General features: G+C 34.9%; 1 protein-coding gene across 5 annotated transcripts in view; it reads left to right on the top strand.

The window, feature by feature from the left end:
- The window catches only part of PTPRK (protein tyrosine phosphatase receptor type K), a 665572-nt gene that overhangs the window by 612220 nt on the left and 28556 nt on the right, over positions 1 to 24796 (top strand). For 2 of the 5 annotated variants that reach the window (XM_006144266.3, XM_006144265.3), the window contains exons 14-16: positions 6129 to 6267; positions 15856 to 16016; positions 22857 to 23041. In XM_006144266.3, coding sequence (XP_006144328.1) covers positions 6129 to 6267; positions 15856 to 16016; positions 22857 to 23041 — 485 coding nt within the window. Of the gene's footprint in view, positions 1 to 6128; positions 6268 to 15855; positions 16017 to 18253; positions 18290 to 20519; positions 20532 to 22856; positions 23042 to 24796 lie in introns of all 5 variants that reach the window. The other 3 variants (XM_014586201.2, XM_006144264.3, XM_006144267.3) reach the window with 3 other exon arrangements.

Below are 24796 nucleotides of genomic sequence, written 5' to 3'. Positions count from 1 at the left end.
TTCCTGTCTGGTAAAATTAAAAATAATTAAGTAAATAAATAAAATTAAACAAAATAATTCTTAAAAAAGAAAAGGGATAGAAAAGACAGGATAATTTAAGAATAAATACCAGGATAGTGGTTTGAACAACTGTGTGGACAGTTTTACCATTTACTGAAAAGGGATACATTAGAAGATAAACTCGGGAACCAGCAGTTAGCGTAATGGCTATGTCGCTGGGCTCCCACGTAGTCGACCGCAGTTCGTGTCCCGGACTTGGTTGCTTAAAGCTCACACCGAACGTGTGTCGTGTGTGCCCCAAATCCTGAGGGGAGAATGGAGGAGAAGGAATTGCGGCGTGACCATACCCCCTGGGGGGGTGATTTCTCAATTTCTGTCTCTATGTCTCTCTCGGTCTGTCTGGTGAGTGCACATGCCCTATAGCGAAAAATCTCCCCCCAAAAAAGATAAACTGTTGGGAGATTAAATTATGAGTTCAAGTTTAGACATGATATGTTTAAGGTGACTGTTGTACATTGAAGTAATGACACAATAATCAGGTGACTACATGAATTTTATTTGTTAGAGAATATTGACTTGAGCATGATTTTTATGGTTTATGACTGAAGTGATGGAAGTGGATAAGAGTGCCAAGTTAAAAAGGATAGAAAACAGTGTCAAAAAGCCAAGATACCTGAGGAAATTAAAATGGCACCTACCGGGGACCAGCAGGCGACTTTATGGTTACGTTGTTGGACTCCCACGTAGTTGACCGTGGTCCAAATCCTGGACCCGGCGACTTGAAACTCATGCCAGGCATGTGTGTGTGTGTGTGTGTGCCCAATATCTTGAGAGGAGAATAGAGAAGGGATTATGGCCTGGTCATCACCCTTGAGGGTTGATTTCTCTCTTCCTGTCTCTCTGTCACTGCATGTCTCTCCGAGGAGCACATGCGCCATGCAAAAATAAATAAATAAATAAACTCTCTTAAAAAAGAAAAAACAGTACCTACTGTTACAGAATGAATAAACAAGGAGAGGCTTCAAAGGAGACCTGAAAAGGAGAGACCAAGAAGAGGATTTTAAGAAGGAAAGACTAGAGAGGAATGTCAAATGCTATGAAGAGCTAACATAAAATAAGATATGAAAAGCATACATTGAATTCATTAACTAGAAAGTCATAAAATACATTGGTGATGGTTGTCTGGTCAGCTTGGAGGACATAAGTCTGATTATAGGATTTTTTTTTGAGAGGTTTTTGCTAGAGGGTGTGTGCGCTTGCCAGAAAGACAGAGAGAAACAGAGAGATAGAAAGCGAGAAATCACCCCCCCCAGGGGGGACGGCCATACCGCAATCCCTTCTCCTCCATTCTCCTCTTGGGATCTTAGGCACACACGCACATGCGCCCGGCATGAGTTTAAGCTGCCGAGCCCAGGACTTGAACCGCGATCGACTATGTGGGAGTCTAGTGACATAGCCATTACGTTAACTGCTGGTTCCCCTAATTGTAGGATTTTAAGGAGTAATTGGGATGTGAGTTTGAACAACTTTTCAGGACTAACTAAGAAAGAAAGAAAGCACTTGTGAAATAACAGAAGAATTTGCAGAGTATGAGTGACAATCATGTCTCGGAAGACTTACATCACGTAGGACATGGTACTCAGAGGCCTCCATCACTCATATCCACCATCAAAGTAGAAGATGATTTCATGATCATAGCTGTTAGAATAGTTTGAACTTTTTAGGTACATTGTGTGACTTTAAAGTTACTTTTATTTTTAAGTAGTGGGAGTGAGAATATAATTTAAACTTTTACTTTAGTTATTCTTGCCTGCTAAAACTGCGTCTCATAAATGTGCTCAATAAAAATGAAATTTTGCCTTAGTTTTATCCTCACTATGCAAAGACTTGCCTTCAGAACACTAGGGATTCTTCAAATGTTTGTTGGCAGACAAAAAAAGGTAAAGATTTATGGCAAAGAAAAGCATTTCTGAAAAAAGATACTCCTCATTGTGTGTGTGCATTAATTATGAACGGGGTTTAGGGGTGCACTCACTGTAATAGCTTTTTGGTCTTCTTTGAAGAAAATAGAAAATGCTCCCTTAGGGGCTACTGCTCGAATTTCCTTTAATGAGTCACCTAAGCTTCAGTGGTTTTAAGTATGATATTTACGTTCCCTTGTTCTAGGACACTGAGAACTTAGAAAAATATGTGTGATTAAAACATCCAAAGTAGTAATTTATACATAATGAAAATACATATATACTAAGAAATTCTGTCAGTAGTAGGAGTGGTAATAATGATGATAAATGTCACAGCTGGAGACTTGGAGAAGGATCTGCAAAGAGGGAAAACAACTACCAAACCATATGCACTGGGAGAATTTGCTTCACCTCTGTACTTAAGTTTAATGATTACATTGAAGTTTGAGAAAAGACTCTTTGCACAAGGATTGTAATCATGATAAACAAGTACCTTTATCCAACTCAAATAAATGAACTTTTTTTTTCTTTTTTAACTAGTTGGTAAATGAGAAATAAAGTCTAGTCTTTAACAAAGACATAGATTATCACTGTAAAGTAGTAGCACTGATTTGCATAATAGATTATGAAACTCTCCAAGATTTGCACTCTGAATACACCTGCAAGTTTCTCCTGTATCTGTTTATCAATTTACTTTCACATCTGACTTCTCATTTCTGAAAATATATTTATTTTAATTTATTAGGAAATGTATGCTATTTATAGATTTATATTTTTGCACCTATGTATATTAATTTATCTGTTTCTGCAGGGGCCTGGCAGTTCTGTAGATTCTTACTATAATATATGCTACTATGGCATAACATATTAGAAAACTATCACATAAGAGTATCTGTTTTATTAAATTAAAACCTAGTATAAAATATTGACCTCAGGCGAGCATGGCCTGGTAATTAAGGCAGCCTTATCTCACAAGGCAAACCATGCAATTCAAAGCCCAGGCCCAGCAGCTTGAGAAACATGCTGGCAAGTGTGAATACATCCATCATGTATCACAATACAAAAAAGAGGGAGAGAAGAAGGAAAAGGAATTTTAGTTCGGTCATACCCCATGAGAGGTGCTTTCTCTTCTCCCTCTCCTCTCTCTCTCTCTCTCTCTCTGCCTTTCTCTGGTGAGTGCATGTACCCTCTCTAGCAATCAGCCAGTCAGTAAAATTGTCCTCATCAATAAACTGATTATTCTTCTAGAGAATTCTGGAAAATTTCAAAGAATAAATTTATTTTCGGATTGTATATCCAAGACCAACAGATGACGTAATGGTTATGTTTCTGGACTCCCACATAATTGGCTGCTGTCCAAGACCCAGACCCAGTGGCTTAAAACTCATGCTGGGCACAGGTGCATGTATGCTCAAAATCCCAAAAAGAGAATGGAGTAGAAGGGTTTGAGCACAGCCACCCCCTAGGGAGTGATTTCTTGCTTTCTGTCTCTCTGTCTCTCCAGCAAATGCATGTGACCTATAACAAAAATTTATCTTAAAAAAACAGATTTTATATCCAACTTTGTAATATACTTCACCTCTTTTCAGTATTTATGTCTGCATTTCTGTGTAGAATGGTATAGATCGATGTATATATTTCAAAAGTTACTCCTGGGAACGCAGAGATCTCTAACACATTTTCTACATATTTTGACTAATTGAACCATAAAATAGTTTGAAATGTGGTAAACATTGAGCTACCTCTATTCATAACTATAAGGTGAAGATTTTCTCTAGCCTGGATATATAGAAAGTGTCAAGTCAGAAAGGGAAACTCCCTTTTCTTACCTGAAACATAACCCCAAAGCTCCCTTTTACTGCTTGAGAATTGTGATTACAAAAGACTGGTTCATAGGAAGGTTCATCATGTGCAATTGAAATAAGATAAATTAGGACAGTTACAGAAAATGTTCTACAAAGCTGTGTTCTATTTTTTTAATGATGTCTGTCCTACTGGTTTAGCTTTAAATTACCATTTTCTAAAACGATATTAATATTAGATATATTTGCTCTTTCAAGTTTCTTACTTGGAAATATTAAAAGTTAACTCTATCAGTCCCATTTTGGCAGAAATTTTGGCTGGTGGGAAAATTGGAGCAGATATTTAGATATACAGAACTGGGATTGGGGAGAAGTAAAGAAGCCAAGAAGAAAAACCCTAAAGAAAAAAAGGTCAGAATGTGGAAAAATGGATAGTTCTTGAAAGGGCATTAAGTCATCTATTAGGAAGATGCAAAATTCAATTTTGAGATTCGCTGGTTTATCCAGTCCAGCTACTACTTTCTCTTGGCTCTAAACCAGGGTGCTGCAATGGATGCTTTAAGGCCATTTCCTGAATGTGCTTAACCCAGAGAATCAGCTGGCCCTTTGTGACACACATTCTTAGCTATAGGGCCAGTGGGTCTGGAATCTTAAAGGAATGCTGTGTTAGGGACCAGCATTTGGCTTAATGATTATATTGCTGGACTCCCAGGTAGTTCACCATGGTTAGGATCCCAGAACCAGCAGCATAAATCTCACACCAGGCACATGTGTACGCCTGCCCAAAATCCGAGGGGAAGAGTGGAGGAAAGGGATTCCAGCATAGCCATCCCTCTCTAAGGAGGTGATTTTTCGCTCTCTGCCTCTGTTTCTGTCTCTCTGGGAAGCACATGTGCCCTATAGCAAAAATCTGTCTCGAAAAAAAAAAAGAAGAAGAAGGAAAAAAATGCTGTGTTAGAAGATAGGAAAGATGTATTAGATTTGTCTCTGTCCTCAAACAATTTGTAGTCTATCCTTCTCTTCTAAGCCTTAGTTTTTTGGGGGGCTGTTTACCTATAAAGTATAAATAAAACTTTTTTTGCTAGTTTTTAAGGTAAATGAGAGAAAAGGAAAATCTTTTCAGAAACTTCCAAGGCGTTTCAAATTAGTAAAGATTTAGAATTCAAATTATGTGTGTATGTGGGCAAGAAAGGATGTTTTGAAAAGAAAGGAGATGAGTGAAGGCATACTGAAAAAAAAATTTTTAAACGCACAAAATAAATACACTTTAAAAAATTCAAACCCTTCTTTGGCCCCCAGCCAATGACAACCATGAGTTCTAGATCATTAAAAAAAGAAAGAAAGAAGAAAGAAAGAAAGAAAGAAAGAAAGAAAGAAAGAAAGAAAGAAAGAAAGAAAGAAAGAAAGAAAGAAAGAAAGAAAAAAAAAAAGGAAAAAAAAAAACAAACAACTCAACCACCACTAGAGGGTGCAAGTGCTCACCAGAGCCACAGGGAGAGAGGGAGGGAAGAAAGCATCCATCATGGGCAATGATCACACCACACAGTCCCTTCTCCATCTTTCCCAACTTTCAGGATTTAAGGTACACACTCAGATGTGCCATGTATTTCTCAAGTTACCAGGATTCGAACCTCATGGTTAATCGTCTGGGATCTGGCTGCCTTAACCCCCAAGCCACTGAGCCAAATCTAAGTTTTGTTTTGTTTTGTTTTGTTTTTGTTTTTAGTATCATCTCAAAGTTTCCCAAATGTACTTTCTGGGTTTTGTTTGTAAGAGGATGTGAAATACTCCTTGATGTCTGCTTTGGTTGCTTATTCTTTTCTTTTGCTAAGCCAGGTATTTATATGAAATCTATTAAATCATAAACACAAATCTCCAGCTGTTAGGCATGCATTTAACCTAACCCCTGTGTCCCAGACAAGTGTCTTTGACAGTCCCTTAAAGAGCCAGCACAGCACTAGCCTTTGAGTCCAGATGTGTGTTCTGAATGAACTGATAAAGAAATGAATCTCTAACTCTGACCCCATCTCTTTGCAGTGTAGTAATTGCTAAAAATTTTGTCTTCTAACTTTTATGAACACTGGGAGGAGAAATAGTTCATCATTCACTTTAATAGCTACTTTTGGATCTTTGTTTTAATTTTTTACATTAGCTGTACCTCTAATCAGAAAGCTTTTCCCCATCTCAACCCTAAATTTTATGTTGCAGTTTAGCATGTGTCTGTATTTATATGTCTGCGTTATTTTTACTCAAATATAAAAAAAAATCAATTTTATTTTGGTCATAATTTGGAACTGAGAATAATTTTCCTTTCTGGGATAACTGGCTTGCAATATAACTTATTTATCTTATTCTTTTCTTTTAGCAGCAGCAACAGAAGAACCAGAAGTGATCCCAGATCCTGCCAAGCAGACAGACAGAGTGGTGAAAATAGCAGGAATAAGTGCTGGAATTCTGGTGTTCATCCTCCTCCTCCTAGTTGTGATATTAATTGTAAAAAAGAGGTAAGAACTGACTTTGTCCTGTATCACTCAGTTACCATTTATGTCACAAGTTTTCCAAAACTTTTTTTCCCTGCAAGCTCTTTTAACTTAGAACAAGTAAGAATTTCAACAGCGTTGCCACCACCTTGAGTCTAATACTCATCCTTTTCAAATAAGTCCTCATTTAGTTATTTGCAGTTTAATTTTGAATATAAACCTATGTGTTTTGTTACATTATCCTTCAAATTAATGTACAAATTTAAATTTCTCAAATGCAAAGATACTTGAGATATTAATTTACTTGGTATTTGAAGTGTTATTACCAAGAATAATGAAGTATGGATTTATTCTGATACTTGGGCTATGGTCTAGGAATTGTTTTGTACTTTTACTCTATTTTTCTAAGTCTTGGCTACAAAAAAGGTATGAGAAGACTATAAACACTTTTAGAGATGCGATTGTATATTAAATATTCACCAACTAAAATCGTTAGCCTCAAAATAAAGAGTAAATTTTTTAAAAAGTACTGAACATTAGCCTTTATGCTATGTCAACCAATATCGCCATCTTCTGGAATTATGTGAAGATATTAAGGCCTGCTGGATTTTACACTGAAATCTCTTGGAAATTAAAGTATACTCACATTGAAAAAAATAATTGCAAAGTATGCAGTTTTTATCATTTGAGCTTTTGTCCTTCATACAGGTTATAGTCTTTAAGACATTGTCTGAGAAACTAGCACAATTCTCCAGTTCTTCCAACGATGTATTTTAGATGATGCTACAATTTGGAAGGACTTTTTAAAAAATTACATACAGAGTATAGTCTAATAACAGTCTTTGTGTGTAGAAGTGATTGTGATTTCTAAATACTACTGAATAATAGAATAAATGATGTTGCTTATATTACATTGAATCATATAATAGTTATTTTATACTCTCAATAAAGCATTAACATTAGAGATAAAACTCATACTACATGTCTTAACAATTCCATCAGAGTTTATTTTAATATATTGCCTCTTTACAATGGTCCCTTGGAGATATATATGTTGGCGAAGACACATCTGCATTAGAAACATTAGGTATGCATCATAGTGTTTTGTGTTAAATTAGCTACATACGTGCTTTCCCCAAATAGTGCTTTCTCTTTCTGCTGTTGTCTACTTCTGTGGTTGAAAAATACATCACATGTAAGGCAGGAAGGTTTAAAAATATTATAATAAAATATTTGTTAGTACACATTTGCCGATAAGATCAATAACATCATCACAAGTAAGTGTAAGATCTTACATCTCTGTTTGGTTTAAATGTATCTTTAGAGAGTTATCTGAACTCAACAGTTTAGAGTTCACAAAACCGTGTTTCACAATTAAATTGATTCTGCTTACTTCAGATTGGAAAGTGGCTTCTGATTATGTCTTCACTCCCAGTTGGTTTAAACTTATTCATTTTATTTGTTATTTATTTGGAAACACATTTTTGTTTTTGATAGCCATTCTTATGCCATGGCACTCAGTTTAGGAATAACACAAAATTTCAAAAATAAATTTCCTAATATACACAAAAAGTCACTTAAGCAAACTTTTAACAGGCTAAAATGCTGACTGCTCTCCAAAATCGTATAGTGTAACAAATGCTTTTTATGGTTCACATTTTAAATGGTTAGATAAATGAGCCTCTTTTAAAATGTGTAACATTTGAGTTTTTATAATTATGCTTTAACTGATTGCCTTTTTATACAAAGTATGCAAGAGCTTTTGATTCCCTTCCTTGTCGTCACCTCTAAGATCAGGAAAAGATGTGATTTTTTTTTAGATAAAGTTTCATGTTTGAATATGTTACCTTCTGATACACTATTATATCTAAATTACTTGAACCCTTAATTACCTAAGCAACTTTGTAATGACTTTTATTCATAAAGAGTGTGTGTCATGTGTGGATCATATATGCCTTAATCACAAGTTATGCTTTCATAGATAATAGTTTCCCTTTTAATATATAACTTTTAATAAGAATAATAGAGGAGCAAATTATTTCAGGCTCTTATCTGCATGTTTTTATGGGAAATCATTAAGTTTCTCAAGACATCCCTCTCTGGGAATAATTAATATAGGTATATTTCTCAAGTTGAAAGAAGTTTTATGTATTTTTTGGTAGTTTTGTAAAAAAAATCTGGTTTGGAATTCAGTTGTGTAGAATTTTACAGATGAGGGTATAATAAAGTAAGTTTTTAGGCTAAGAAAAGGGATATTGCATCTTTCAAAACGCAATTTCATTTTTTTATTTATCACTGTTAAATTATCTCCAAATGTATGCCATTTTTTCATCAGTTCTATATTGTATTTTAAGTGCACAGCATGAACACATTAATAATTCCAAACACAAATTTGAAATTATATTTTAATACAGTAAATGCTTGTGTTTGATATCATGTTCACATGCATATACTGTAGAAATATCTTTGCATATATATAGTTTATGGTGCATATGTATATTCACATAATATGTGTATATCTTTGTACCACTAAGATTATTATAGAAATGTAGGTGCTATTTTGCATATAGTATATATTAACACAATAGATCTCTATGTCTTATATCTAAGAACAAAAAGTCCAACTATTATACAAGTTCTATGCACAGCTGTTCCATCTGTCATACATTTAGATGGTAATGGATGATACTATGCTTAACTGCATGTTGAAAATACACAATTCATTTAATTTTTCAATTTCTTGGCAATAAAAGAAATGTCAGCATGTTATTTTTTTCTAAAGTATATATTTAAAATTTTATTTTTCTACTGCATATCTGTCTGTTTTATTGCATGGCAAGGGAAATCTAACAATGCATGAGCAATTGAAATGCAAAGCAAAAATACATGAATTTTATTTTATTTTATTTTATTTTTTAACGCACATTTTTCTGCTTTATTGAATGTGACAGAGTCACGCTTTTCATTCACCATTGCTTCTCTTTTTCCACTGTCTGTGATTTGCTTGCCAGGAGGAGCTACTATTCTTACTCCTACTACCTGTAAGTAGAAAATGGGTGATGTACAACTTTACATGTGTTAAAGATGCAGTATCCCTTTTCAAAAAATAAATAAATAAAATAATGTCTGTAATCTCGGTGGCATTTTTAAAAGATATGTTTCTCACTCTATAACTGTAAATTGTATCTATTACCTATTTTGCTAATCTTTTTAAAAAGGGATATTGTATTTCTGTATGTTCAGCTACTTTTAATTTTTATTTACAGTTTTCCATAAGTAGCATTAGCCTACAGCCAAAAACATCATTTATTTACTTAAGTCAAATCTGTGCCTTATCTTAGTAATATGGTACTTCACTCCTCTGGTAAAGTAGAGATAGTGGTTGAGATCACTCACTAATCCCTATCTTTATGTAATACTGTTATATTTGACAAAATGAACCATGTGATACGTTTATAAAAGAAGTTTCACAAATACCTTCCTAGGATGCAAATCAGATCAGATTTGCATGTGTTAACATCTCTCTCCACATTTTCAGGAATCCAGGATGGGTAATAACTTTAGAATTTTTTTTTGTCTTGCCATTAAGACAATCAGGATGCAGGGCCAGCAGGTGGTTTAGTGATTAAGACAATGAACTCCCACATGGCGGACTACAGTTTAAGTCCCAGACTTGGTGACTTGAAACTAACGCCAAGAGTGTGTGCTTGCATGCCTCAAAAATCCCAAGGGGAGAATGGAGAAGAAGGAACTGTGGCATGGCGATCATCCCTGGGTGGTGATTTCTCGCTTTCTGTCTCTCTGTCTCTGAAGTAAGCACATGTGCCCTATGTCAAAAATCTTTAAAAATAAAAAAAAGACAGTCAGTATGCTCTTATGAAAATAAGTGGATAAAAACCATAATGTTGCAACAATAAAGAAACAGGTTTTGTTTGTTTTTAGACAAAAGGGATCTTTTGTTCATAATAACTTTAATAGGACAAAAATTTATAAAACCAATGCCAAAATACCTTCTTGTCAACCTACTCAGGAGCAAGTATAAAGTTTCCTCACATATCTCCGTTTCCCTTTCAGAGTCTGTGACTCATTAGACTTAGGTATGGAATGCTCATTTGGATAAGGATGGAGAGGACTATACATACTGTTTTATGAGTCATTTTTAGTTTGTCATCTTTGATGCCAGAATAATTATTTATCCGATTCAAAATGGTATAACAATGCATTCTTGGATTTTGACAGAGATTTAATTCACCACCTTGCAAGGATTAAGGATTAAGATTAAGTAGGTTTGGGGCATATGTCACACAGCTTTTATGCTAGTAGGTAAGCTTATACTATAGCTTTACAACAACATTTTATGAGTCGCAATGACGATAACACAATTCCACTAGCATTTTAAATATTATAAGCAGATTGCTCCCTGAAATCTGCTAAAACAAGCAGGTGTAATGTAAACTAACAGTGCTCCTAGCTTATTGTGTTGAATCATAATATCCTTGTTAAATCATGTTTGATGAAGCCAAAGGTAATTAACTGTTCTATTTCATACAATGATGGAGTACTTCTCTCTGTGGCCCACCCATACATCCACCTGCAAAAGTTTATGCTGTTGGCTGCTTTGATAATGAGAGCCATTAGCACATCTGTCAAACTCAAGTAGTTGCAAAATGAATCTCTTAACTGCCCTGAAGTGCACATTATGTAAGCTAGCTGCTCAGGGGGAGACAAAGCATCATGTAAACTGGAATCAATAAGTATCTAATCAGGAGGCTGTCAATAGCTTACCAGTAACCATCGATGACTGTAATATTAGAACAGGGTTCCATTTTGGTGTGGATGGTTAACATTTCGGTGTTCTAAAAATGTAGCAAGTTATGCTAATATTATTGCAGTACTTGGGGCTACTGGCATTTTTAAACATAGAATGTCAGAGATGTGCTTTTAAAGGCTGCCTTAAACATATCCAGTAACACTAATCTCAATTAGAGATTTTTTTAATATAAACATAGAAATAAATTAGAGTAGAACTTAAAACCAGTTGTGATCTTTGAGCTAATACTCACCGGTATTGTCATAATAGATGTCAGTTTTTTATCCAAACACTGAACACTGATGTTATAGTCTCTTTGTTTTGTAATAATGAAATGAAAGCCTACCTCACAGGGTTGTTGTGAGGATTATGGTATAAAAAAACAAGCTGATAATGCGTGGCTAGCAAATATTAATAAAGGTTATATTCCCCTGTAATTTGTCAACTACTCTAGGTTTGTGAATCTGAAGAGGAAATATCTTTTATTACTTGTAAACTTTAGCATGTGATTTATTTGGCAAATTCATTACATCTTATTTTGCTCAGTCATAAAATAAATATAAATTATACATGCTTTAAGGTAAAGATTCAAAGTTTAAATTTGTATTTTCTATTTGCTTTGAATTGCCCATCTTCAAATGTCAACATTATTTTGAATACAAATTCCATGTTTTGGTATTTTTATCCAATTAAATATCTCAGGTATTCTGAGGAATGAATTCTCTCTTTGTTTTTGCCCAAGACACAAGGATTGTAACCCATTTCTAAAACCTTTTTTTTTTCTTTTTATATTTGCCACAGGATGTGTGTGCCCACCTGAGGGGGTTGAGGGGAGAGAGAGGGGGAAAGAAAACACTTCCTTTATAGTGTAGAGAATGGTTACACAACAATCCCTTCTCCCTACTTCAGGATTTGGGGTACACAACCACATGCACCCAGCCCATATCTGAAGCCACTGGGTCCTGGACTCAAATCTTATACTCAGCCACGTGACATCCAGTTACCATGATCACCATGCCATGGGCTGGACCCTTAAACTTTAATTTTTTTCTTTTTCTCATTCTTTCTTTATTTGCTGTTTTAAATTTTTTTTAATGGCAAGACTTTTGGGCTATATTCATATACTCATATTTAAATATTCAAATATTATAACAAGTAATATTTAACTCTTAGAAGAAGCAGCACTTTGTATTATAGAATACTTTGTAATATGACAATTAAAAAAATGTACAAACTATATGCAGTCTAAGAGCTTAGGCTTTGGAACCAGGTCATTTTTTACTGCTTATTAGGAAAACAACCATGGGCAAGTTATTTAGTGTGTGCCCACCTGAGGGGGTTGAGGGGAGAGAGAGGGGGAAAGAAAACACTTCCTTTATAGTGTAGAGAATGGTTACACAACAATCCCTTCTCCCTACTTCAGGATTTGGGGTACACAACCACATGCACCCAGCCCATATCTGAAGCCACTGGGTCCTGGACTCAAATCTTATACTCAGCCACGTGACATCCAGTTACCATGATCACCATGCCATGGGCTGGACCCTTAAACTTTAATTTTTTTCTTTTTCTCATTCTTTCTTTATTTGCTGTTTTAAATTTTTTTTAATGGCAAGACTTTTGGGCTATATTCATATACTCATATTTAAATATTCAAATATTATAACAAGTAATATTTAACTCTTAGAAGAAGCAGCACTTTGTATTATAGAATACTTTGTAATATGACAATTAAAAAAATGTACAAACTATATGCAGTCTAAGAGCTTAGGCTTTGGAACCAGGTCATTTTTTACTGCTTATTAGGAAAACAACCATGGGCAAGTTATTTAACTCCTCTGAGCCTTGATGAACTCATCTATACAATTAATACCCTCATGCCTTTATCAGTGGATTGATCTGAGAATTCATTGAATTAACAAATGAAAATTGCCAAGCATACAACGAGGCTAATTTATCTATTCAACAAGTATTTATTGCACTTGATCTTAGCCGAAAGGCCAAGAAGTAATTAACAAGTATTTATTGAATACTCGCTTCATACCAGGTACTCAGGTACTCCTCCATGTGCCAGGAAAATACAATTGGTCCTTCTCTTCATGGAATACACAGTGGGAATACAGCTGAAATAGACTTGCAGTGTATATGTTGAGTGTTATTACAGAGGGAGAACATGATGCTATAAAAAACCCTAGCAATGAAACCTAACCTAGGACAGGTTATATAGGGATCAGACATATAAAGCCTTCCTATTCAGATGCCATTAAGCTGAAACAGAATGGTTAAAAGATAACCAGATATTTGAGGCACAAGTTTGTTGTAGGTCAAAAGGACACATGACACATTCTATAGGATGACCTAGAGGACTATTTAAAAAGTAGAAATCAATAGACAAAATATGACCGGATGATGTTTAATAAGACCCAAACACTTGTTTTAAAAATAAGATCACTTGAAAAAAAATAATATAAATGTTCATGTTTTTGATTTGTCTTTAAAAAACATTGTTAGAAACTCAACACCGAGATCAAAAGCCAGTTCATTTAAACAAGTTGCCCCCTAAACTGCTTTGCAATTCTTTACTGACATCACCCTTACAAAGATGTCTTCTGACAGCATCACTCATTTGTGTTACTTCTGTGAAACCGTAAATTCATACAAGGTCTTTACCCCATAGCCTCAAAGGAAAGAGAGAGAGAGAGAGAGAGAGAGAGAGGCTCTTGCAATATACAGATTAAATATTGCTAATAAATGATGGCGATGGTCATGGTGTGTGGTGGTAGCTATGGTGGTGGTGTAGTCATTTCTGTTATACTTTCGTCATTGTCTTCTTGTTACTAATACTATGATGATCATCATGATTTGAAAAAGAAAATTCTATCCCCACATCTTAGTTTGTGCCTATCTTATTTAGGTATCAGTTCTGCTGCGTCACTGTGTTTGTTGTGTGTGTTGGGTGCATAGCTCCTGAGGCCACGTATTATATTCCTCAGAGAAAACATCCTACACTGGAGTTGCCCTCAAATAGCTAGATTAACTTTTTAAAGGAAAAACCATTAGACATGAGTGAAATCTATTAAGTGAGCCTGGTATTTGTGGGACATTTTCTTTAGTAGAGATACTAATGAGCATCAGAAGAAAATGTCTTACCTTACAATCTGGCCAAAAGATGATATTCTCAAAACAACTACAGAATATTTCCAAGACAACATAAACTGCAGCCATAAACTCAGTAATGAAATTTGTGAAGTACCACTTCCAGAGTGTCTGTATTTATATCATATATAAATTGTCTTGTTAATGTGATTTAAATATTTTATATACCTTTAATCGTTGTTTTCCTTGCATGTTTCATGGGGAACATGCACCAGAGCCAGAATGTAGTTTGTAACCTCGATATGTAAGATAACGAAGTCAGTATCTGCGTAGTTTAAAACTTTAATTCTGCCTGTTTCCAAATCCCCTAAATCATTTGTCCTCTTGGATTTCTAAGGCATTTCCATACTGATACTTTGCCATAAGTTTCTAAGTCACGTTTTTAAGATTTGACCAAGTCAATACTCCACAACGATGATGGTGATTTGCATTATAACTTTTCATAGGGTTTTCAAAACTATTCTCTGTACTTTTCTCACACAGTACATGATTTAGTGTCGCATATCCTTGTGTATTTTAATTTTATCTAGCTGTGCTTGATTTTAAAAGTCTTCAGATTGGGTTTTGTCCATGTTATAAATATATTGCTATATACGTTAATGTTTCACATGTTGTGGTTTTACTTAGTAATAGCAATAGCTAGAGAATGTGGAATGGGACTTTTTCTCTATTTTAAGTGGTTGGCTATAGTAAAACAAATTTGAAAAAAATAATCATGTCGTAGCTAGGAAGAAGGTCTGAAAGTTTATCAGAAGAATTAGTCACTCAGGAAGAACACCAAAACTTAGGGTTAGCTTAAATTTTCCTGCCTTTTATTTCTTTCTTCCTCTAAGAAAGTATTTATTTGTGCTTTTAAAAAATAGAGTTATAGGGACCAGCAGTTAGCGTAATGGCTATTTTGCTGGACTCCCATGTAGTCGACCGTGGTTCGAGTCCTGGACCCGGTGGCTTAAAACTCATGCTGGTCATATGTGCATACGTGCCCAAGATCCCAAGAGGAGAATGGAGGAGAAGGGATTGTGGCGTGGCCATCCCCCATGGTGGTGATTTCTTGCTTTATATCTCTCTGTCTCTCTATCTCTCTGTCTCTCTGATGACCACACACACCCTATAGCAAAAACCTCTCCAAAAAATAAAAAAGAATTATAAGGGCATAGGAGTTATGGTTGCTGGACTTTCATATGGCTGACTGGTTCAAGTCCCGGACCTGGTGGCTTGAAAATCACACTGGGCATGGCGCATGTATGTGCATGCCCAAAATCGTGGGAGGATGGAAGAGAAGGGATTATGGCATGGTCATCCCTCTGGGATGTGATTTCTCACTTTCCCTCTCATTGTCCCTGTCTGTCTATCTGTCTGTCTATACTTGTATGATACTTATTTTAACAAAATAAGATATAGGAAATGATTAGAAGTTTGGGTGCACAGTTTGAATATTGAAATTTCTATTTGATAAAATATTTTGTAGCAACCAACAATTGTAACTATTTGAATGTCAAACTTAATTCCTGAAATCATGACCAAGTCTTAGGTTTCTAAACCACATCTACAACTCTGTCCTTGAGCTCACCTGAACTGCTGACTGCTGGTGTCAACTCCATTTAAAGCCTCACTCTAAGGGTTCTCTTTTATATTTGCCTTGGCAGCAAGCTCGCTAAAAAGCGCAAAGATGCTATGGGAAACACTCGGCAAGAAATGACTCACATGGTGAATGCTATGGATCGGAGTTACGCTGACCAGAGCACTCTACACGCAGAAGATCCTCTTTCCATCACTTTCATGGACCAACATAATTTCAGTCCAAGATGTAAGTTCTCAATTAAAATTTTATTACAGTAGATGGTTTTTGAAGCACAGAAAGTTCACTTCAGTTCTACACACTATCTTTGGAATTGTGAGAGTAAGAAAAGAGAGGAGGAGCATCTAGGAAGATTTTTTTAAAGAAAATAGGATGAAATTTACAAAAAAACTTGTTTTCAGATGCGATACTAGATTGAGCTGAACTTCAAACTCTGTGAATTTATTATTGTATCATTAGAGATATTCCAAATATATACCTCTCAGACCATATCATATGTAATTGCTTTAGCTTAAATATGTGATTACCTATACACAAAATTAGGTTATTTTGGAATTTATCATTATTTTGCCACTTGTGTCTTCCTTTGTGTAAGACAAAATTTCTTCTGTGATAAGAAGAAACATAATAATTCTTTCTGGGACTTATTGGTATAGGTAAAATTATTCCATTAAAATAGTCTCCTCCAGGCTCTTGGAGAGTTTCATTGATAAAAGTTAACCAGGGGAATGATTTGTCAACATGTTCTTAAGTCTCCAGTGTAAAGCCAAATGTGTCTTCAGTTGGTTATTTGCAAGGAATGATGAAATCCTTCCAACCATCTTAAGGGTTCCTCATGTTGATCTATGATGGCCGGGCTTTAGAATATTTCCACTGAGGATGGCAGATGATGTGAATATTTATCCCACAATCGATATCACCATTTATCTTCAGGTTCCTATGAATTTTATATTCTGTTCTATATCATCTATATTTAAGTTAGCTAAATTTAAGTTAAATTACTTGCCTTTGTTTCTTGAAATCTTCAAACTAAATTGAAGTAGCAAATAAGATTTATCGCTGACCATGTGTACACAGAAATATTTTGCTACAAATCCCAGAGATATGCTTGCCCCGATTTGTAAAATTTGGGTATAAAGGAGGTAAATAAGAGTAGTATAGGGGGCCAGCATGTGGCATGGTGGTTAAGGGCTCTGGACTCCCACATGACCAACGGCAGTTTGAATCCCAGACCTGGTAGCTTGTTTTCTGTCTGTCTGTCTGTCTGTCTCTCTCTCTCTATCCCTTTCTGGTCAAATTAAAAAATAAATAAATAAAGCTAAATGAAATAATTCTTTTAAAAAAGAGTAGTATAATATCCTATACAAATTGTAAACATATACAGTCCTAGGATTGAAAACCACATGTAGGTTTTATGTCTTTATGTCTTCTCAGAGAGGCAAATTTCTTCTGAAGTGTTCAGCATTTAGAAATTTTTTTAGTAATCATTGGCCTGAATGAAACCCATCACAAAATTTATAATTTACAATGCCATACAAGTCATTTTGAAATTTATTTTAATTTTGGTAGAGACTTTCTATTCTATTTTTATTTTACTATAAGATAAATGATAGAGAAAAAAATGAAATACATTACAATTGAAAATTTTACTGAAAACATAGATGTATCATCTCTCTAATCACATGATTTAATAGTTAATCAATTAAGGGTTTGAAAGCATTTTTCCCCTAAATTTTTCTATCTATTGCCTGTGTTAGTACCTTATTAGGAGGTTTGAATTCATCAGTGTAACTATAAATACCCACTTATGAACCTACATAAAGGATTAAGTCTGTTGCCCCTCACTTAAATGAAAAGATTTATTTAGAAGGAATATAAGATAATTATTTCTTCAAGTACCTACATTTGATAGTTCTAAAATATGTGGTTCCTTTTCTCCTAATTTTATAATCTTCATAATGTCAAGTTGAATCTTCTAGCTTTTTAAATTGAACAGAGTACTGAATTATAATTATAGATACACCTTTTGAAATAACCCAAGCTGGAAAAGAGAATTTTACCTTGGCAATATACAGTAATCAGAGAAAGTTTAGTAGTTACGTTTCTTAAGAAAGAATAAATCAGGCCAGCCCCTGTGTGGTAGTTAAGGTGGCTGGACCCCACATGACCAACTCTACAGTTCATGTACCAGACCTGGGGACTTGAAAAACATGTTGGGCACGTGTGCATGTGTGCCCAAAATCCTGAGAGGAGAAGGTATTGCAGTATGGCCATCCCCTCCAGGGAGTGCTTTTTACTCTCTGTCTATCTCTCTCTCTCTCTCTCTCTCACTCTCCAATGAGCACTTGTGCTTTATAACAAATTTAAAAAGTAGTTATAAAAGGCATAAATAAATTTTAAAGATAAAAGATTTAAAATACAACTTTAGAGCAATATATTCCTTCATGAGCTTTGTTTTCCTGCAGTGACCAATGATCCACTTGTGCCGACTGCTGTGTTAGGTGAGGCCCTAAATCTTTATCATCTGTTTTTGCATGGATCACACCTCCTTGCATGGGTTATAGCTTTGTCCACATGGTAATTATTTACAGTGCAGGGAGCAGCTTTATTCTGAAAATTGACGGTCGTGGTCTTATCAAAAAGAGCAGCTGTGTTCAACTTAAGCAGGTCTAGTCGATTTCAAATTAGCAAGGTATTCTGTGGAAAACACCTAGTCTTTATTCCTAAATTCTGTTAGTTTTGGAACAAAAATACAGTGTATACATTAAGCAGTCAATGATGTATAATTAACATAATATCCAGGTTAGTAGAGGAACTGAAATGCACAGATGTCAAGTACCAGTACTTGCATAACTAGTTTACATATCTAAGTCTGTATCATGCAAAATTTTCTAAGCCCTCCTAACACTATAGCAACAAACGAACACTTCGAAGGCACACATTAGGACACATGCATTTGTTTGAGTTTTTGTTTTTATTGAGAATTATGCAGATAAAATTGCTAGAATTTTTATTTGGGTTTGGCATTATACATGAACCTTACAAGATAAGTCAAATTGCCTTGTAAGTAATTTAGGACGAACCACTTTGTTTACTGCTATATAACTTCTAAGACAACTGATATTGAAAGTGGTAATTAAGGCTTTTTTAGATATAAAATTCTTTCTATATGTTTAATCTGGCTATGTATTTAAGAAGACAATGGGCTTCATTGCATTCAGTGCTCTATACCTTGACTAATTATACATCAATGATGCATGACCAGCTTCTTGTATGTTCACATGTTCCTTATCAATTTTACTCCAGTGTTTCTAATTAAGATTTAACCAAAGAAACGTGGAACTTGTCAGACAAATGTATCTTAAAAATGTCCAAATGTCATGTTTGTTATTTATATTATTTCTACGAACGCAAATCTTTTTATTTTATGCTTATTGCTACATTCAATGCTTGGTTAGCTTTTTAAAATATTTTGGAACAATACAACTAGTTCAGTTAAGTAAATTACACCCCTTATTCATAAGATAATATTTAAATTTTAATTCTATAATTGATACAAAGAATATATATTCTAAGGCCAGCCAATGATGTGATTGGTAAGGTGGCCAGATCCCACATGGCCAACAGCACAGTTCGAATTTCAGACCTGGTAGCATGAAAAACATAGGGCACGTGTGCATGCATGCCCAGAATTTCAAAAGGAAGGAGAAATGGAGGAGAAGTGATTGCAGTGTTACCCTTCTACATGGGGCAGGGGGTTACATTCTCACTTTCCATTTTTCTGTCTTTCTCTGGCAAGCACACATACCCTATAGCATTTTTTTTTTAAAAGGAAGAACATATATTCTAAAAGTATCTAAAGGTTGATATTCTCTGTCTTTGCCTCCACTTTCCCTTTGATATCTACACCAATAATGAGAGGGAAGTGAACTGGGGGACTTTTCCCAAGGGGTGGCCTGACTATCTAGGAAAGAACCATAAACAACAATTACTGGGGTAGCACCCAGTGCCTCTGAAAATGTCATCTTCTGTTAAGCATTATAGATTGCTATAAGTAAAGTTCAATTAAAACGTTAAACTCATTGGGGAAAAAAGTAGTTGTCTAAAAGTTACTATTTCATTACAGTATCTTCTGACATCATGTCGGATTAGGGCCCAGCCTTAGTGCTCCTCTGTATGGATTTACAATCTGAACATGCAGAAATAGCTTACAGTTTTTGCTTCCTCATAATTAAAACAGTATAATTATTCCTACTACACATTATCCACAGGTTTTTAATAAGGAGAGAAGGAGATAATGCATATGAATTTTACAAACTATAAAGTTTAAACAATTATTGTAATAGTTGTCCCTGTGAAAAGGATATTCATGTTTAAGAAAGGATAGAGTTAACACCATAAAGTCATAAAATCTATTTAAACAAACATCCATTATGTATTTTATTTCATTGTGAATGTCATGCTGATTTTTTTATTAATATTAACATTTCTAAAAGCTAAATTTGTCATTAATCAGATTAAATATAGATATAATTGGTTGCATTTTTTATCACTCTTGGAATCATGATATTTACAGGTTTGCATCTAATTGATTTTGTAATTTATAAAGAAATTCTTGAAATTGCCTCAAATATTGCTTAATATCTACTTGCTGGCTTTAAAGGGCTTAGAAACTTTTTGTGTTGATTCATATTTTTGTTTTCTGTGTTTTACTGCTTCATTGGGTTTAAGTTCCTATAACTGGTAAGTGTATTGCAAAGAACTCTAGAAAACCTTTCAATCAAGGATATATTTAAAGTTATTATTCTTGAATGCATAATAGTGGTGATGATTAGTACATGTACCCTCACTACTAGTCACATTATTAGGTGGTTTAATGAAGCAGAAATGTATCGAGATTAATAATTCGTATGTGATTATTTTAAAGACTTTACCGCTCATTGTACTGCTGTATTAAAGCTTAATGCAAAACAAAAGGCACTGTCTATTTCATATTGGGACACAATCATCTATAAGTTGTGGAATATCAGTGAATTGTGTGGTTTTCACAGAGCCTTTTTCAGTTGTAAATATCTGCTGCTTCAGCAGGTACAGTGTAGCTCCAGAGCTGCCCCACAGATCCCTGGCTGCCGTATTCCACCTTTAGGTGATTGCATTTTGCCCCTCTGACATCATGCTTTGCTTACTCCTCATCCTCAACTGCATATTATGTACAGTGCCCAAATCAGGTGCTTCTCAATTTAATTTTACTGGGAAGATGTATATCCTTTTTGTCATTCTGTTAATTGTAATATTTTAGCAAAGGTAGATTGTGATCTTCTAGTAAGAAGAAAAACTCTCTGAATCATGTTTGATAGCAAATGTTTATGTGTACAGGGGTGGGCCAAACCTGGGTAAGAAGGCCTTAATTCATGGGGTGGTTAAATCACAACAGAATCCATCAAGGGTTTTTTTTTTTTGATTCATTGTGGTATTTTTAGGAGTGGATGTTAAAATAAATAAATAAATAAATGCATTTAGCTTAAAATAAGAGGGGGTAAAGATAAATGCAATCAAGCTAAATTATAGAGGCACATAAATCTGATTGTAGGGTTCTTTTTTTTTTTTTTTCCCTTCTCCAGGAAGAAAAAATGTTTATCATGGGGACAACAATTCATTTTTTGCCATATCCTATTTGTAGAGTTGGTAATAGAACAGGCAAATGTACCAGCAATTGAAATATGTTTAACTGTTATTTAAATATCGTTCTCTACAGTATGCATTATCATTAAAAACAAAAGTTCCCCTAAGAGTGTACTTTCTGTTCTGTTAATGAGTATGGCAGTATAATGCTTTTTAAAGTAACACTCCTTAAAACACTTGTTTTCATTTTTTTTTTCTTTTTGTTTTTTATAAGTGGTAAGTTTAAATGTGATAAATATAAGCATGCTTCTTATTGTAATGATTAGTACCTTGGTCATTAAAATATTGTTTATTCTTCATAGGCAAAATGTTCTTGTTCCTTTCTTCCTTCTTATGACAAAAAGGGATTTAAAAGTTTCTTTTTCATTTTAAATTAATAACACAATGGGACGGGGCCTATGCCTAAATATGGGTGGTCAGGGATTCAGCTGATTTAACTAACTCATTCATTGAAGTATTTATTGAGTGACTGTTATTCCCTAGGTGCTAGGAGTAAAAAGAGAAATATGACTCTCTGTCTACACTTTAAGCATTCAGTTTGGTGAGGAAAATAGACAAGTAAATAAACGTTCAAATTTCAGGCAAGTGAAATGACACATAAAGAATAAGAGGTCATGGGTGTATGAAGGAGCTTAGTAACTCAGCCTGGATGGGTCAAGGAGGAATTCCAGAGGAGGTACCACTTGCTTCAGAAGACTCCCTGGTTTCTCTCACACAATACCCAGGAGAGTCAAAATACATAAGCAATAAAATCAATAATCATAATAAACAAAGGAAGTACAGATTGAATATAAATGTTCATGTAGCTTGGCTAGCAGATAGAGTAGGCTCAGGGGGAAACTCTGTACAAGGCCTAGGTTTCCCAGTCTAGAGAGGGTTGTGGTCAGAAATCCCAGATGATCAGGCATACTAGGGACACAAGAGTAAGAAGAACAGCCCCATGGGGATGTTGTGTAGATTGGGCCTCTGGGAGGTTTGGGCTGTGGGTGGGAAGGCATTTGTTCAACTTAATTGGTGATGAAAACACCTCTCCAATTGACTATGTGGTCATCTGGTCCTACTCTATACTGCTATGACTACAGATGCAAGAAAAAGTAAGAACTCAGCAAAATCTCCCATTTATACTTTTCATAAGTGGATCAGATGTCTCCCTGCAGCTCACAGCATCTGCTGTCTTGCTGATGTACACACGATAGACTCCACCGCAAACACTGAGCTTCATCTTTGTACAGGGACTGCCCTAGACCTATACTGTCTGGTATTTCTTCCCCTTCTTCCTGTTACCAGAAAGATCTCTTAAAATCTTAAAAACTTCTTTGCAAAGATGTGCATTAAACAAGATAACTTTGTCTCTTTTTTAATCTTCTGGAATCTGCACAATGCCAGATGAGAACCACAGTGCTACAGCAGAATCCAGTCGTCTGCTAGACGTGCCTCGTTACCTCTGTGAGGGGACAGAATCCCCTTATCAGACAGGACAGCTGCACCCCGCCATCAGAGTGGCCGACTTACTGCAGCACATCAATCTCATGAAGACGTCAGACAGCTATGGGTTCAAAGAGGAATATGAGGTGAACACTTCAGTACTATAGTAAATTTGATTTTTAACCATGATAGTCAGTGGAATATAACATTTTTCCTCCCTTTAACATAACAAGGAATAGAATGCTCTGTAGGCTCTCTAATCCAGTGTTTGTGCTGTACAATCAAGTGTGTGTGTGTGTTGGGTGGGGTGTAAAATTAAAGAGAGGTGTGCTCCCCAGGGCTGTATCTAGGTCTAAATTCATTATGTGGTTAAATATAAATAATATATGTTTTTAATTTTATTATAACTTTTTAAAGAATTTTTAAAATTGTATTCTATGATTTATTTACTATGTTAGTGAAAAACACTTTGTTAGACCTTATATTTTTCCATTCTGAAATCCTATGGGCAGGATACCTTGAGTCACATTTTATCCTTATGAATTACGTCATGTGAATGACTTAAGTAGCAGGTATGTGTTTGCCACTTGGCTCGTTGACCATGTGACTGAGAAATCATATGAAGCTGTGTGCTCTAACTGTATGACTTGCCATGCTCCATTTAATTTCGTAGGTTATTGGTTGAGGGTGGTAGAGGAAAAACAGCACCACAAATCCAGTAAACAACATTCAGAAGCCAAAAGAAGGATCTGAGAAATTCTTCTTCCAACCTTATTTCCCTTTCCTACTCTAACTAAGACACTATGATTTACCTTACAGAGGATGTGATTTAAACCAAATATTTCAATAAACAAAGGAAAAACAAAAATTACTTTGCCTCTTTTAATTACCAAGAAATGTTTATCAGGGGCATGGAAAAAAAATCTGTCCACTACCCATATGTGAACCAAAGTATAATACTTTGCTTTGAAAGCACATCCAAAATACATCTAACTGTAGTAAAAAAAAAAAAATCTTTTAAACTCTGTATTTTATCTGCAGATTACTTATATACCTTAATTGGGAGTGAATAAAGTTATCTTTAAATCTCAAAAGTTGGTTTTAGAGATTTTCCATAAACATTATGCTGTGGTAACAAAATAAGCATGAGGAATTAGAATATTCTGCCAGAGCTGGTTCTTTTTGTTCATTTCACGTATCTTCCTGTGTAGCTTGCTTAACAGACTGCTGGTTCTTTGAAGACCCCATTTCCTGTGTTGAGCAAAGTTGAAGTTTTCTGTAAAAAGAAATATATACCCATATTTTAAATTGTCACATATGATAATTAAGCCAATCAATAAATTAATCTGTTCCCCATTTCTTAGAGAAGGGGACTCATTCATGCAGCCTCCTGTTAGAGAGGCTCAGTCTTTTCTGTGATATTCAAAGCAACCGAAATGTGATATAGTGTGTCTGATTAAATGAATTGTTATGGACAGAAGTAGATTTTCTTTTTGCTGTTAAAAATGCTAAAGAGTTCATATTTACAAGATACTCCTTAAAAGTACTTTTTGCAGTTTTTGGTACATTAATATTCAGTATGTTTTGGAAAAAAAAAATTGAAAATGTTTTCTACCTGCGTCTCAGAAAGTTACAGCTGTCTTAAATTTGAAATACTTTCCAGGCCTTTTTTTCTCTAAAGTAATTCCTTGTCCTTATTTTGAACTCAATCCATAACAAAATGTAGAAGTATGAGTTCAGCAAACCAGGCTTAAGATCTGAGAATGAAACTTGTTTACTACTGTGAAGTCTCTTCTTCTCTGTGAAAGTGGCTTTTACTATTTTAGCCTTCAGAACAGATAAACCTGTTTCAAAAAAAAAATACATTAAATTCGGTCTGCTTGTTAATTTTTTTCCCTCAG

The sequence above is a fragment of the Tupaia chinensis genome, unplaced genomic scaffold (assembly GCF_000334495.1).
Source record: "Tupaia chinensis unplaced genomic scaffold, TupChi_1.0 Scaffold000117_2, whole genome shotgun sequence".
Taxonomy (NCBI): domain Eukaryota; kingdom Metazoa; phylum Chordata; class Mammalia; order Scandentia; family Tupaiidae; genus Tupaia; species Tupaia belangeri.
This window is presented reverse-complemented; position numbering and strand designations above follow the sequence as displayed.